A 15,539-nucleotide genomic window follows, 5' to 3' on the forward strand; every position below is an offset into this window, starting at 1 on the left:
GGTGTGGAGAACTTGGGATTCATTTTTGTGCTAGGGTTTATGGGGGTGGGGGCAAACCTGGAAGACTTCTGGGGTTCCTAGGTCCCAGCTCCTGGGTGTTGCGTCTTCCCACAGGGAGCCTGCTGTCACTGGAGGGCTGAGGATGCTGCAGGGGTGCCCTCCTTGGTGTCTCCAGGATCTGATCATACTGCCTTGGCAGAAAGTGTGCCTGGTGGACCTTTGAGCTGTGGGAAGGGAAGTAAGGACAACAGGCCTCCTTGCTACAAAACCAGGGTTTTTATTTGCGAAGGAGAAAAGGCTGGGATCAAGTGAGCTATGATTCCTTCAGGGCTAGGGGTGAGGGTAGAGGCTGTTCCTCAGCTTCCTGGGGAGGGGTGTCGGGGTCTCTGGGGCTCTGCTGACTGTGGCCAGTTATGATGCCCATGCTGCCCTGTGTCTTGCAGGGCCTGGCACCTGTGGTGGTGGTGGTAGGGGGTTTGGGCTTTCCCTGAGAGGATGTGGGGCAGAGTGAGGGCGTGGCTAGTGGCGCTGTGCTAGGGAAGGAGACATCTTGCCGGAGAGAGGGGTTGGGATACCCTGGTCACTGGAGATCCCAGAGTAGGGTCTGGCTGAGCTCTGGCTGCTCTAAGGCTCCCCCTTTAGGGCAACAAGGGTGTTCCGGAGAATCAGGGTGCTGGCCTGCAGAGGAGAAACAGGTCCTTGAAGTCCCCTGCTCCCTGAGTCAGGCTGTCATTCTTTCTGTACCTTAGATGCTCCCTCGCTCCCCACACCCCTGCTCTCTGCAATAACAGCTGCTGTTAATTGGGCCTTCCTACCCAGAAGGCACGGGTCCTGAGCCAGGGAAGCATGGCCCCAAGCCTTAGCTGGGGCTCCTCTCATGCACACACACACGTATGCATGTGCACACACCCACGCACATACATGCGTGCACACCCTCACATGCACGCACACCCTGGTGCCTGGGGGAGGGAGGGAAGTGGGAGGTGGGAGGCCTCACAAGGGTCCAGTGAGGTGGGAGGGCACACCTTGGCGTGTTTGAGCTCCAGCTCTGCCAGCTCAATGAGATTCTTTCGAAAAGAGGAGACCCGGCGGGACTTGAAGTCCGTGAGCTCTGGAGAGGAGGGGAAGAGGCATGGGGATCCGGGCAGGGCAGGGCATGTGGCCCCAGGCCGGGGCTGGGGGCTGCGGGCTCACCTTGCTTGGCGGAGTCGGAGAGGCGCTCGAAGCGTTGGCAGCACAGCTGCTGGTGGCTCTCGGCGGGCCGCACCTCCCGGTTCCTGGTGCGCGCCTTGTCCAGTGCCTTGTTGGCATTCTCGTAGTCGGCCAGTGCCCGCAGCCGCCGGTACAGCAGGTCCTAGAACCATGGGCACAGGGTCACTGCTGCCCTGTCCTGGCCTCCAGGCCTGAGCGCTGCGCTGGGGCTGCCTCTCACCTTGGCTGCCTGTGAGTCACGCATGTAATACCTCAGCATGTCCGACAGCTTCAGGTCCTCATCGGAAGCCACCCGGCCCTCCAGCTTCTGCATCAGAAAGGTAGGCACTGGGAAGGGAGCTTGTCAGAGGGGCAGCTAAGGGGTGGGAGGCACCTCTTCATCTAAATATCCAGCAAAGAAGCCTTAGGTAACTGTTCCAGGTCAGGTCTGGTGTTGAGGGCTGCAGGCCAGGGAAGGCTTCACAGAGGAAGTGGGATCTAGTCTGGATCTCGGGGACTGAGTAAGAGCCAGACAGAGGGCGCCGAGGGCTTGGCAGCTGTGCAAGCCCAGCTATGTGTTCAGAGAAGCTTTAGTTCAGGGAGGGCACTTGGGCAAAGCAGGGAAGGGAGGCAGTGGCTGGAGCACAAGAGGCTGAAAGTGGAAGCTCAGGACTTTAGGAGCTTCCAGAAGGGGCAGGGTCTCTGAAGGGCCTTGAGCAGGGAAGAGATGCGGTCCAACAGACATTTTAGGAAGACGGCAACACTCCAGTGACTTTCTTGGGGAAGAGTGGGGGACCTGTGTGCCCGGGCAGTGTGCTGGCAGCTGGGTGCAGTCTGCCAGAGGTTTGGGCACACCCTTGTGCCTCCCAGCCCTCCCCTGCCGCACACGTGCGTGCACGCGCGTGCCCCCGCACCCCCCAACACACACACGAAGCTAGATCCTTGTCTTCACCCCACCTCTTGTTAAACTAGTCTGGAGTGTGAGCCCAACTTGCCACTGGGCCCAAGTTATCACTGAACTCAAGATGATCCTGGAGCTCTTCCCTCTGCCAGGACTCATCTTCCCTGCAAAGCTCACCAGGAAAGCCTTTGAGCACAGAAGGTGGTACTCACCCTCAGCCGTTCAAAGAGCTCTGCCAGTTTGAGGAAGCTCCTAGGAAGCAGTAGGGAGGGAGTTAGGGTAGGGGGCTGAGGAACAGCTCAAAGCCTCTCTGTCTCAGCCCCTCCTTGGGAATCTCCCGTTCCCCTTTCTCTCCCAACACCCTCCCCCAACAGGAGAGCCTACACCTCCCACCTAGAGCTGACAGTAGACATCTACAGAGTGACCCCTCATGGGAAGACATGGTATTACAGGCATAGGGAGAGGGTAGGAGTGGGGGGAGTCCTCACGTCCTTAGCTGGTTGACTTCCTGTGTTCCCAGACTGCTCAGCGCAGCTGAGATAGGGATATAATCGTCTGCCAGGCCTGTTGGGGAACAGCCCCCATCAGAGCCCCTACATCTGCACGTCAAGCCCTGGTGCTTGTGGCCACTGACAAACAACAAGGCATGCCCTGCTCTCTTCTCTCCCCCAAGGAGTTGAACCACTGGGGAGAGGGGCAGGGGGATCCAGGACCCCTTGGGCCCTGCGTACACTTGTGGGCGCGCATGACGCGGTCGGCCCGCAGGCAGGCATCTCGGATACGGGTGTGATACTCCAACAGGAAGGTCCTCTCATGCTCAAAGAAGTCATCCACCTCCTAAGGGAGCCAGGCAGGACCCCATTTACACTGGGTCACCAAGGAGCTTGGCAGCACAGGCACCCAGGGTTGGCAAAATCTCCTTCCAACCCAGGCCAGGCCCCACCAGTGGCTTCCTTCCCACACCCAGCCTGGGCCTCAATCTGTGCTGTGGACTTGAGGTGCTGGGTTGAATCCGGAGAGGAGCACCAGGGGTTACCTTGAGCCCTGACATGCCCGTGATGAGGGCTTCATCCGCGGACTTCACGATATTCCGCAGAAACCCTCCGAGGATCTCCTTCCTGTTCTTCCCCCGGACACTCAGCTGAGGCACACAGGGAGGGTATGATGCTGGGGTGGGCGTTCTCGCCTCCCATCCCGAGTCGCAAGCCACTCACGGAGCTGTGACACAGGATTGGGCCCACTTGGGCCCCTTCTCCAGCCCTGCCACCCCTGGGTGCCTCCCCACCCAAGGTAGACTCCTGCCCCAGGGGTGACCCCAGGGATTCGGCCCAGCTCACATCCTGTCCATATTCCAAAAACACAAAGAAGTTGTGGTCTCGACACAGGGTGGGGTGGGCCGCCAGGCGCTGCAGAAAGACTTCGTGCATCGCAACTGTCTTCTTAAAGATGGCCAGGTACTCCCTGCGAGAGTGGCAGCGGCTCACGGGCCCTCCTCAGCCCCATCATCCTGCCTGCTCCCTTTCTGGGGTCAGAGGTCAGGGTCGCTAAACATTCATGGGGGGATAGCTGGGGAAGACATCTGGGCTCTGGGGATGGCAGGGAAAGGAGGGGGCACTCACGCTTCCAGCTCCTGCTTCATCTTGGCAAACTCTTCCCGAGTGACAGAGCTGTCCCCCTCGCCCAATTTCTGTAGCTTTTCCCTCGAAGCCTCAAAGTCTGGCCTCGGAGGGGCTGGGGGGATCTGCTCAAAGGAGGGACGGAGCTGGGAGGCCTCTCACTGCCGAGACGGCCATCACAGCCTTTGGTCCTCACCCAAGTGCTCTGCCTGTCCCTCCCAGCCCCTGCCCGGCCCCTCCTCACGATGAGGCCGGCGTACTCCTCGTTCTCCACGTAGGCATCATGCAGCCAGATGAACTCCTCGTGCTGCCGCACGACTGTGAACTCAGTCTGGGCGAAGTGAGGGAGGCAGCTCTGGAAGTGGGAAGGCCAACTGAGGTCCTCTGTCTGCCCCAAGCCCTGCCTCAGCAAGTCTCCTGGGCACCCACTTTTGGGGCCCCCTCATCCCACATCCCAGGGAGGACCAAGTTAGAGCTCAGGTGTGCATGATTTCATTTAGAATGGTGGACAGGGATGATTAGGACTTGGGGCCTTAGGCAGAGCTAAGAGGCTCGCTTTCCAGGAGGGGCTGAGGGCAAGTGCCAGGTGGAGGAAGAGTGCCCACAGGCTGTGTTGGCACATGCCTACCACCCTGGGGGAGGCCTCCTGCGGGCAGCCACCAGGACCTTTCCTCGTGCCCCACACCGCCTCACCTTGGTTTGAACAGTGAATTTCACCTTGTCCCGCTCACTCACTGCGTCAGAAATCTCCACCTGTAAGGAGCTGTCTCCCTGCAGATCCACCGATGCACAGGAAGGCTGCGGAGGAGGGGAGGTCTCTGGCCTGGCTGAACACGGCCCCTTTGCGCTTCCTCACCCTGCAGGCCTTCTGATCCACCTGCAGAACCCTCTTCAGCAGCACTGCTTCAGCAATGCCCCAGGTCACCAGAGAGGGGTCCTGATAAGGCACTGACCTGAGTTTTGCAACTGCCAAAACATTTTAACCCTCCCATCCTTGGAGGCAGGCAGAAAGCTTCCCATTTTACACCTATTGAAGCTGAGACAACCAGAGAGGGGAAGTAACTTGTCGAAGGTTATGCAGCTGCAAAGCGACAGCGCCAGATTGAAACCCAGTTGTTGTTTGTTTGTTTTTTTAGACAGAGTCTTGCGCTGCCCAGGCTGGAGTGCAGTGGCATGATCTCAGCTCACTGCAACCTCCACCTCCCGGGTTCAAGCGATTCTGCTGCCTCAGCCTCCCGAGTAGCTGGGACCACAGGCATGAGCCACCACACCCAGCTAACTTTTGTATTTTTACTAGAGAGAGGGTTTCACCATGTTTGGTCAGGCTGGTCTCAAACTCCTGACCTCAAATGATCCACCTGCCTTGGCATCCCAAATTGCTAAGATTACAGGCATGAGCCACCGTGCCCAGCGAAACCCAGTTTCTTAATTCCCAAGCCCATGCACTTTCTCAGTCACTTGCCCACCCCTTCCCCAGCTGGCTACCTCAGGCATCCCTTAACCAGGGTTTCAAGTGAGTTGGATGAGACATTCCCACCTCTTTTGGGGAGGTTGCCAAAACCATTCCATTTACTACTTTTGGTGCCAAGAGGCAACAGCTTACATGCAAAGCATGTGTATTTCTTCAAGTGAAAAGATCCACAAGACACCAAGCTACTAGCTCATTCTTGCATTGAGCTATTCAACATGTATTTATTTATTTTTGAGACAGGGTCTCACTCTGTCACTCAGGCTGTAATGCAGTGGTGCCATCATAGCTCACTGCAGCCTCCAACTCCTGGGCTCAAGTGATCCTCCTGCCTTAGCCTCCCAGGTAGCTGGGACTACAGGCATGTACCACCATGCCAAGTTGTTTTTTTTTTTTGTTTTTTTTGTTTTTTTTTTTAGAAACAGAGTCTTGCTATGTTGCCCAGGCTGGTCTCAAACTCCTGGGCTCAAGCAATCCTCCCACCTCAGCCTCCCAAAGGGCCGGAAGCAACATGCATTTATTGAATACCTACTGTGTCCACACCATAGTGCCAAGTGATATTAGGGGGAAGGGAAGAGGCTTAGGAATCACTCTACCTTTCAGCATTGCTCACCAGTATACAACAGGCACCTATCCCACCTCTCAATCTGGAGGCCTCCTCACTCTCTCCTCTCTCTGGTTTTGGCACACTTTGGAGATGGTCCCTGAGATGGGGCGTGGTGATATGTGGGTCCAGAAACAGGCAAGACCTTGCTTGATGGTGGCCCATCTGCAGCTGGTCTAGTGATGTCTCCTCCCCGGATGGAGATCCCTGCATCTGTCCCCTCCTCCTGGCTGTCCGGCATGAAGGAATTGACCCTGAGGTCACTGGCCACTGTTTACAGGGTTATCTCTACATTGTTTCTTGCTTTTTTTTTTTTTTTTTTGATAGCGTCTTGCTCTGTCACCCAGGTTGGAGTGCAGTGGAGTGATCTCGGCTCACTGCAAACGGTGCCTCCCAAGTTCAAGCGATTCTCTTGCCTCAGCCTCCTGAGTAGCTGGGATTACAGGCGCGCGCCACCATTCCCAGCTAATTTTTGTATTTTTAGTAGAGATGGGGTTTTGCCATGTTGGCCAGGCTGGTCTTGAACTTGTGAGCTCAAGTGATCTGCCTGCCTCGGCCTCCCAAGGTGCTGGGATTACAGGTGTGAGCCACTGCACCCGGCCCCCTTTTGTTTTTTTAATTAAGGTATAAGTTATATACAGGAAAGTGCACAAATTTTAAGTGTAAAGCACCAATTATTTGTATATATGTATACAACTGGGTAACCATCACCCAACTCAGATCATGATAGATATATATTTTATTTATTTATTTATTTGGAGACAGGGTCTTGCTCTGTCACTCAGGCTGGAGTTTGGTGGCGCCATCACAGCTCACCGCAGCCTCCATATCCTGGGCTCAGACAATCCTCCTGACTCAGCCTTCCAAGTAGCAAGGACCACGGGCATGTGCCACCATGCCCAGCTAATTTTTAAAAATTTTTTTTAAAAGTGCTATAATCCAGCACTTTGGGAGAGAGGCTGAGGCAGGAGAATTGCTTGAGCCCAGGAGTTTGAGACGAGCCTGGGCAACATGGTGAGACACCCTTCGACCTCCACCTCCCCAAAAAAACTTTAAAAATTAGCTGGGTGTGGTGGCACGTGCCTGTGGTTCCAGCTACTTGGGGGGGTGCTGAGGTGGGAAGATTGAGCTTGGGAGGTGCAGGCTGCAGTGAGCCAGGATCTCGCCACTGCACTCCAGCCTAGGTGACAGAGTGAGAAACTGTCTAAAAAAAAAAAAAAAAAAACTAAAGCTAATTTTTTTTTTTTGAAATGGAGTTTCACTCTTGTTGCCCAGGCTGGAGTGTAACGGTGCGATCTCAGCTCACCGCAACCTCTACCTCCCGGGTTCAAGCGATTCTCCTGCCTCAGCCTCCTGGGTAGCTGGGATTACAGGCGCCCGCCACCATGCCCAGCTAATTTTGTATTTTTAGTAGAGATGGGGTTTCTCCATGTTTGTCAGGCTGGTCTTGAACTCCTGACCTCAGGTCATCCGCCTGCCTCGGCCTCCCAAAGTGCTGGGATTACAGGCGTGAGCCACTGTACCTGGCAAAAAACATTTTTTTAAACACTCCAGAAGGCTCCCTCTTGCCCCACACCCATCAATTATCCCCCACCCCACCCCAGAACTAACCACCATTCTGACTTCTATCACTGTAGATTATTCTGGCCTATTCTTTTTTGTTGTTTTTTTTGAGACAGAGTTTCGCTCTTGTTGCCCAGGCTGGGGTGCAGTGGCGCAATCTCGGCTCACCGCAACCTCCGCCTCCTGGGTTCAGCCATTCTCCTGCCTCAGCCTCCCGAGTAGCTGAGATTACAGTCATACACCACCACGGCCAGCTAATTTTGTATTTTTTAGTAGGGATGGGGTTTCACTGTGTTAGCCAGGATGGTCTCGATCTCCTGACCTTGTGATCCGCCCGCCTCGGCCTCCCAAAGTGCTGGAATTACAGGCGTGAGCCACCGTGCCCGGCCTTTTTTTTTGTTTGTTTGTTTTTTTAAGCAGGGGGGTGTTCTTGCTATGCTGCCCAGGCTGGTTTGAACTCCTGGCCTCAAGCCATCCTTCCACTTCAGCCTCCCAAGTAGCTGGGATTACAGGTGTGCACCACAATGTCTGGCTTCCATGAACATTCTTATACAGGTCTTTAGAAGACTTTTTTTTTTTTTTTTTTGAGACAGAGTCTTGCTCTGTCACCCAGGCTGGAGTGCAGTGACGTGATCTTAGCTCACAGCAACCTCTGTCTCCCAGGTTCAAGTGATTCTCCTGCCTCAGCCTCCTGAGTAGCTGGGGATACAGGTGCCCGCCACCACACCTGGCTAATTTTTGTAATTTAGTAGAGATGGGGTTTCGCCATGTTGGCCAGGCTGCTCTTGAACTCCTGACCTCAAGTGATCCGCCCGCTTCGGCCTCCCGAAGTGCTAGGATTACAGGTGTGAGCCACCACGCCCAGCCGTCTTTTGAGGACTTTTGACCTAAGTCCCCATTTCTGTTGGGCATGAGAATTGCTTAGTTACAGGGAAGACATATTGTATGTTTAAAACACTTTAGTAAATACCACCAAACAGTTTTCTAAGGTGACTAAACCAATGTGCACTCCCAGCAGCACTGTGCATGAAAGTTCCAGTTGTACTACATCCTTGCCAATACTTCAGAGTTGTTAGTCGTTTTATCTCTCTCTCTCTCTCTTTATTTATTATTATTATTTTTTTTAAAGAAAAGGGGTCCCGCTAATGTTGTCCAGGCTGGCCTTGAACTGGGCTCAGGCAATCCTCTGGAGTAGCTGAGAGTTGCTTTTGTGTACACGTATCAATTGACCTATTAAGTATGATAAACTTTGGACTCTCTACTCTGTTCCATTGGTCTATGTTTGTCCTTATGACGATATCTCACTGGACTGATTACTGTAATCTGACAGGTGAGACTGGAAATCAGATAGTGTAAGGCCTCCACCTTTATTCTTTTTTTTCAGAATCATTTGGGTGGTTATAGGTCCTTTACATTTCTACACATATTTGGCTTGTTAATTTCTACCCCTGAAAAACATACTGGGATTTTGATTGTGATTGCATCGAATATACAGATCAGTCTGGGCACAAACCACTGTGACAGCTCAGAATTGTTAGTCTTTTACTTTCACCCTGTTAGTCCAGGCATGGTCATTGCACATGGGGAGTGTAACTGGTATTACCTGGTGAGGAATGATGTTGAGCGGCATTTTCTGTATTTATCAGCCATCTGCATATCTTCTTTTGTAAAGTGCCTATTCAGGTCTCTGATTCTTTCCTGCCACCTCTTTGAAAGATCAGATTATCTGTTTTTCAGTAATTTGTAGGAACTCTGTTCCTGGAGACAAACCCATTGTTGATTATACGTTTTGTCAGTATCTTTTCCTAGTCTATAGTTTGCCTTTGACTCTCTTAATGGTTCAAATGTTACAAGTTCAACATAACAGTCTTTTATTTCTATGGTTAAGGCTTTTTGTGTCTTGTTGAAAACTTTGCCTACCCCAAGGTCATAAAGATATTCTATTTATTTTTCTAGAGGTGTTACAGTTTAAGCTCTTGCACTTGTGTCTATAATCCATTTTCTTTTTCTTTTTCTTTTCTTTTTTTTTTTTTTGAGACAGAGTCTTGCTCTGTTGCCCAGGCTGGTGTGCAGTTGTGACACGATCTTGGCTCATTGCAACCTCCGCTTCCCAGGTTCAAGTGATTCTCCTGCCTCAGGCTCCTGAGTAGCTGCAATTACAGGCGCCCGCCACAATGCCTGGCTAATTTCTGTATTTTCAGTAGAGATGGGGTTTCACTCTTTTGGCCAGGCTGGTCTCAAACTCCTGACCTCAAGTGATCCACCCTCCTTGGCCTCCCAAAGTATTGGGATTACAGGCGTGAGCCACCCCACCCGGCTATGATCTATTTTCAATTCATTTTCTTCATTTTAATTTTAATTTCTTTCTTTTTTTTTTTTTTTTTTTTGAGACAGAGTCTTGCTCTGTCGCCCAGGCTGGAGTGCAGTGGTGCGATCTCGGCTCACTGCAAGCTCCGCCTCCCGGGTTCACACCATTCTCCTGCCTCAGCCTCCCTAGTAGCTGGGACTACAGGCGCCCACCACCACGCCTGGCTAATTTTTTGTATTTTTAGTACAGACGGGATTTCACTGTGTTAGTCAGGATGGTCTCAATCTCCTGACCTCATGATCCGCCTGTCTCAGCCTCCCAAAGTGTTTCTTTTTTTTTTTTTTTTTTTTTGAGACGGAGTTTCGCTCTTGTTGCTCAGGCTGGAGTGCAATGGCGGATCTCGGCTCATTGCAACCTCTGCCTCCCAGGTTCAAGCGATTCTCCTGCCTCAGCCTCCCAAGTAGCTGAGATTACAGGCGCCCACCACCACGCCCAGCTCATTTTTGTATTTTTAGTAGAGACGGGGTTTCATTATGTTGGCCAGGCTGGTCTCGAACTCCTGACGTCAGGCGATCCACCTGCCTTGTTCTCCCAAAGTGCTGGGATTACAGCCGTGAGCCACTGTGCCTGGCCTAATTTTAATTTCTTGAGATGGAGTCTCGCTTTGTCACCCAGGCTGGAGTGCAGTGGCACAATCTTGGCTCACTGCAGCCTCCGCCTCCTGGGTTCACGCGATTCTCTTGCCTCAGCCTCCCAAGTAGCTGGGATTACAGGCGCGTGCCACCACGCCCGGCTAATTTTTTTGTATTTTTAGTAGAGACGGTGTTTCACCATGTTGGCCAGGCTGGTCTCAAACTCCTGACCTCAGTTGATCCACCTGAGCCTTGGCCTCCTAAAGTGCTGGAATTACAGGCATGATCCACCATGCCCGGCGGTTTTCAATTCATTTTGAATATGCAGTGTGAGGTATGGGTTGTGATTCACTGTGCCATGTGGCCAGCTATTTGAGCACTGTTTGTTATAAAGATTTTCCTTTTGCTATTGAATTGCTTTGGTGTACACATATCAACTGACCTATTAAGAGTGACAAATTTTGGACTCTCTACTGTGTTGCATTGGCCCAAATGTTTATCCTTATGATAATATCTTACTGTCTTGATTACTGTAACTTGACAGGCGCGACTTGAAATCAGATAGTGCAAAGCCTCCAACTTTATTCTTTCTTTTCAAAATAATTTTGGCTATTATAGGTCCTTTACATTTCTACAGATATTCTGCTTGTTAATTTCTATCCCTAAAAAACGTACTGGGATTTTGATTGTGATTATATCAAATATATAGATCAATCTGGGAAGACTAGATCTCTTCGTAATTTTATAATTTATAATTTTTAATCTTCCAATCTAAAAACATGTAATATCTTTCCAATTATTTAGGTCTTCTTTAATGTTTTGTAGTTTTCTGTGTAAAGGTCTTGCATGTCTTCTGTGAGATTTATTCCTAGGTATTTGATGATTCTCTTTTTTCTTTGCTTCTTATTTTTGTTTTATTATTATTTTTTTTTTGAGACAGAGTCTTGTTCTTGTTGCCCAGGCTGGAGTGCGATGGCGCGGTCTCGGCTCACTGCAACCTCTGCCTCCTGGGTTCAAGCAATTCTCCTGCCTCAGCCTCCCAAGCAGCTGGGATTATAGGCGCCCTTTCTTTGCTTTTTAAATTATATTTTTAAAAGTTTCATCTTCTAATTGTATATAGAAACACAATAGGCTGGGCATGGTGGCTCATGCCTGTGAACCCAGCACTTTGGAAGGCTGAGGCAGGAGAATCCCTTGAACCCAGGAGGCAGAGGTTGCAGTGAGCCGAAACCCTATGTCTACAAAAAAATAGAAAAACTAGCCAGGTGTGGTGGCAAACACATGTAGTCCCAGCTACTTGGGAGTCTGAGGCAGGAGGATCGCTTGAGCCCAGAAGGTCGAGGCTGCTGTGAGCCATGATCACACCATCATACCACTGCACTCCAGCCTGGATGACAGTGCAGGACCCTGTCTCAAAAAAAAAAAAAAAAAGTCCAGGCGAAGTGGCTCATGCACTTTGGGAGGCCGAGGCAGGTGGATCACCTGAGGTCAGGAGTTCGAGGATCAGCCTGGTCAACATGGTAAAACCCCGTCTCTACTAAAAATACAAAAATTAGCCAGGTGTGGTGGGGGGCGCTTGTAATCCCAGCTACTCAGGAGGCTGAGGCAGGAAAATCCCTTGAACCTGGAGGCAGAGGTGGCGGTGAAACGAGATCGTGCCATTGCACTCCAGCCTGGGTGACAAGAGTGAAACTCCATCTCAAAAAAAAAAAAAAAGAAAGAAAGAAAGAACGAAAAAAAAAAAACCATAATACAGTTTTATATATCTACCTTGTGTCCCCACAAATTTACTTGTTAATTTTAATGAATTTTTAAAATATCTTGCTGAACTCACTTATTAATTTAATCATTTGTAGATTCTTTTTTTTTTTTTGAGACAAGGTCTTGCTCTGTCATCCAGGATGGAGTGTGGTAGTGCCATCTTGGATCATGGCAGCCTTGAACTCCCAGGCTCAAGGGATCCTCCCACTTCAGATTCCTGAGTAGCTGGGACTACAGGCATCTGCCACCATGCCTGGCTAATTTTTGTATTTTTTTGTAGAGATAGGGTCTCACTATGTTGCCCAGGTTGTCTCAAACTCCTGGGCTCAAGAGATCTCCTAAATTAGGCCTCCCAAAGTGCAGAGATTACAGGCCTGAGCCACCTTCCTGGGCAGTTCTTTTGGATTTCCTACATATACAGTCCTATAATCTAAAATGACGACAGTTTTAGTTCTTCCTTTCCAACCTTTATACCTTTATTTCTTTTTACTGCCTTATTATACTTGCCAGGACCTCCAGTACAATGTAGAAGTGATGATATGATGACGTGTTCCTAATCTCAGAGGGACTGCATTTAAATTTAACCCCAAAGTGCTTTTAGATTTTTTTTTAATCAACGGTATCTTAATGAAGCTTAATGGAGCTCCCCACTATGCCTAATTTGATGAGAGTGTTGATTTTTATCAATCGTTTTTCCCTTGATTGAGATAATCATATGGATGTTCTTGTTATCTGTTTATTTATTTATTTATTTATTGGAGACAGTTTCGCTCTTGTTCCCCAGGCTGGAGTGTAATGGCGCGATCTTGGCTCACCACAACCTCCGCCTCCCAGGTTCAAGCAATTCTCCTACCTCAGCCTCCTGAGTAGCTGGGATTACAGGCATGCACCACCATGCCAGGCTAATTTTGTATTTTTAGTAGAGACAGGGTTTCTCCATGGTGAGGCTGGTCTCGAACCCCTGACCTCAGGTGATCCGCCCACCTCGGCCTCCCAAAGTGCTGGGATTACAGGCGTGAGCCACCGCGCCTGGCCTTTGTTATCTGTTTATATGCTGAATTTCATTGATCGATTTGCAAATGTTAAACCACCTTGCATTCCTGGAAGAAGGCCTTGTTCATGAAGTATTATCCTTTTATATATTGCTTATTCAGCTTGATAATTTTTTTTTTTTTTGAGACAGGGTCTCACTGTGTCACCCAGGCTAGAGTGCAGTGGTGTGATCATGGTTCACAAAATTTTTTTTTTTAGTTACTTATTTTCCAGCTGGGTGTGGTGGCTCATGCTGTAATCCCAGCACTTTGGGATGCCGAGGTGAGTGGATCACCTGAGGTCAGGAGTTCAAGACCAGCCTGGCCAACATGGTGAAACACCGTCTCTACTAACAATACAAAAAAATTAGCCGGGCATGGTGGCACACACCTGTAGTCCCAGCTACTGGGGAGACTGAGGCAGAAGAATCGCTTAAACCTGGCAGGCGGAAGTTGCAGTGAGCTGAGATTATGCCACTGCACTCCAGCCTGGGCAACAAAGTGAGACTCCTCTCAAAAATAATAATAATAATAATAATTACTTATTTCCTTTAGTGTCATATACTCAAGGCTTTCTTCTTTTCTAAAATATGCATGTGGTTGTATAAATCTCCCTCTGGAAACTGTGTATCTTATGAGTTTTGATATGTCATATTTTTATAATCATAAATTTAAAAATATTTTCTAATTTCCATTATAATTTCTTCTTTGGCCTGTGAATTATCTAGAAGCATGTTGCTTAATTTCCAATATTTTGGAATCTAGTTATGTTTTTGTTTTGATTCCACATTAATTCTGGGTCAGAGTATATAATCTATATGATTTCAGTCTTTTAAAATTTATTGATACTTGCATTATAGCTCAACGTATCATTTATTTTGGTAAATGTTTCACGTGCATTTGAAATAATGTATTTTCTGCAGTTGTTGGGTATAGAACTCTACATAAGTCAATTAGATCAAGTTGATTAATCATGTTATTTAAATCTTCTAAATCCTTACTAATTTTTTTGTCTGCTTGTTCTAACAGTTGTTGAGAATTGTGTTAGAATTTCTAACTGGTCTGGGCATGCTGACTTATTCCTATAATTCTAGCACTTTGGGAGGCTGAGGTGGGAGGATCACTTGAGCTCAGGAGTTGGAGACCAGCTTGGCCAACATAAAAAGACCCCATTTCTAAAAAAATAAATACAATTACTTACTATTTATTTGTAGGTTTGCCTATTATTCCTTTTAGTTCTGTCATCTTTTATTTTGCATATTTTGATGCTATATTATTAGGTGCATATAAATTTAGGATTGTTTTATCTTTCTGTGGAATCAAGTCTTTCATCATTATAAAATGTCCCTCTTTATTTCTCCTTCCTTCCTTCCTTCCTTCTTTCCTTCTTTCTTTCTTTTTTTGACAGAGTTTCACTCCTGTCACCCAGGCTGGAGTGAAATGGCGTGATCTCGGCTCACTGCAACCTCCGCCTCCCGGGTTCAAGTGATTCTCCTACCTCAGCCTCCCAAGTAGCTGGGATTACAGGCCCCTGCCAGTACACCTGGCTAATTTTTGTATTTTTAGTAGAGACGGGGTTTCACCATGTTGGCCAGGCTGGTCTCAAACTCCTGACCTCAGGTGATCTACACACCTTGGCCTCTCAAAGTGCTGGCATTACAGGCGTGAGCCACCACACCCAGCCATCCTTCTTTATTTCTAATATACTTCTTCTTCTTCTTCTTCTTCTTTTTTTTTTTTTTTTGAGAGAGTCTTGCCCTGTTGCCCAGGATGGAGTACAGTGGCATGATCTTGGCTCACTGGAACCTCCATCTCCCAGGCTCAAGCCATTCTCCTGCCTCAGCCTCCTGAGTAGTGGGGATTACAGGTGTGTGGCACCAAGCCCAGCTAATTTTTGTATTTTTAGTAGAGATGGGGTTCCACTCTGTTGGCCAGGCTGGTCTCGAACTCCTGACCTCAAGTGATCCGCCCGCCTTGACCTCCCAAAATGCTGGGATTACAGGTGTGAGCCACTGCGCCTGGCCTTTTTTTTGTTTTGTTTTGTTTTGTTTTTGTTTTAAGACAAGGTCTTACTGTGTGTCCCAGGTTAGAGGGCAGTGACACAATCACAGCTCACTGTAACCTCAAACAATCCTGAGCTCAAGCAATCCTCCTACCTCTGCCTCCCACATAGCTGGGAACACAGGTGTGCATCACTATGCCCAGCTCCCACCCATTTATGCCAAGCTTTCTGTGTCCTTATATTTAAAATATGTCTCTTTTAACAGACTCTAGTTGCTTTTTTTTTCCAAAATACAATCTGACAATGTTTTTTTAAATTGGAGAATTTAGTCCATTCATAATTATTGTAATTACTGACGTAGCAGGCTACTAACTTGTCATCTTGCTTTTTGCTTTCTCTTTGTCCCATCTGTTTTTATTCCTGTATTCTTTCTTTCTTGTCTTCTTTTGGATTATTTAAATA

General features: G+C 49.0%; 1 protein-coding gene across 4 annotated transcripts in view; it reads right to left on the reverse strand.

The window, feature by feature from the left end:
- The window catches only part of SNX32 (sorting nexin 32), a 19,146-nt gene continuing 3,607 nt past the window's right edge, over positions 1-15,539 (reverse strand). Inside the window, exons 2-14 of one of the 4 annotated variants that reach the window (XR_010127685.1) lie at positions 4,402-4,506; positions 3,953-4,063; positions 3,712-3,833; positions 3,430-3,553; positions 3,129-3,233; positions 2,824-2,929; positions 2,581-2,656; positions 2,305-2,344; positions 1,464-1,519; positions 1,195-1,354; positions 1,026-1,111; positions 576-678; positions 1-224 (exon numbers count right to left, since the gene is read on the reverse strand). Coding sequence is in view for 3 of the 4 variants with exons in the window: in XM_054440640.2 (XP_054296615.1) it covers positions 625-678; positions 1,026-1,111; positions 1,195-1,354; positions 1,433-1,519; positions 2,305-2,344; positions 2,581-2,656; positions 2,824-2,929; positions 3,129-3,233; positions 3,430-3,553; positions 3,712-3,833; positions 3,953-4,063; positions 4,402-4,506 (1,176 nt within the window). In the remaining variant the exon portion in view is untranslated. Of the gene's footprint in view, positions 225-257; positions 679-1,025; positions 1,112-1,194; positions 1,355-1,432; positions 1,520-2,304; positions 2,345-2,580; positions 2,657-2,823; positions 2,930-3,128; positions 3,234-3,429; positions 3,554-3,711; positions 3,834-3,952; positions 4,064-4,401; positions 4,507-15,539 lie in introns of those variants that run through there. The other 3 variants (XM_054440640.2, XM_063671706.1, XM_054440639.2) reach the window with 3 other exon arrangements.

This window comes from Pongo pygmaeus, chromosome 9, assembly GCF_028885625.2.
Source record: "Pongo pygmaeus isolate AG05252 chromosome 9, NHGRI_mPonPyg2-v2.0_pri, whole genome shotgun sequence".
Taxonomy (NCBI): Eukaryota; Metazoa; Chordata; class Mammalia; order Primates; family Hominidae; genus Pongo; species Pongo pygmaeus.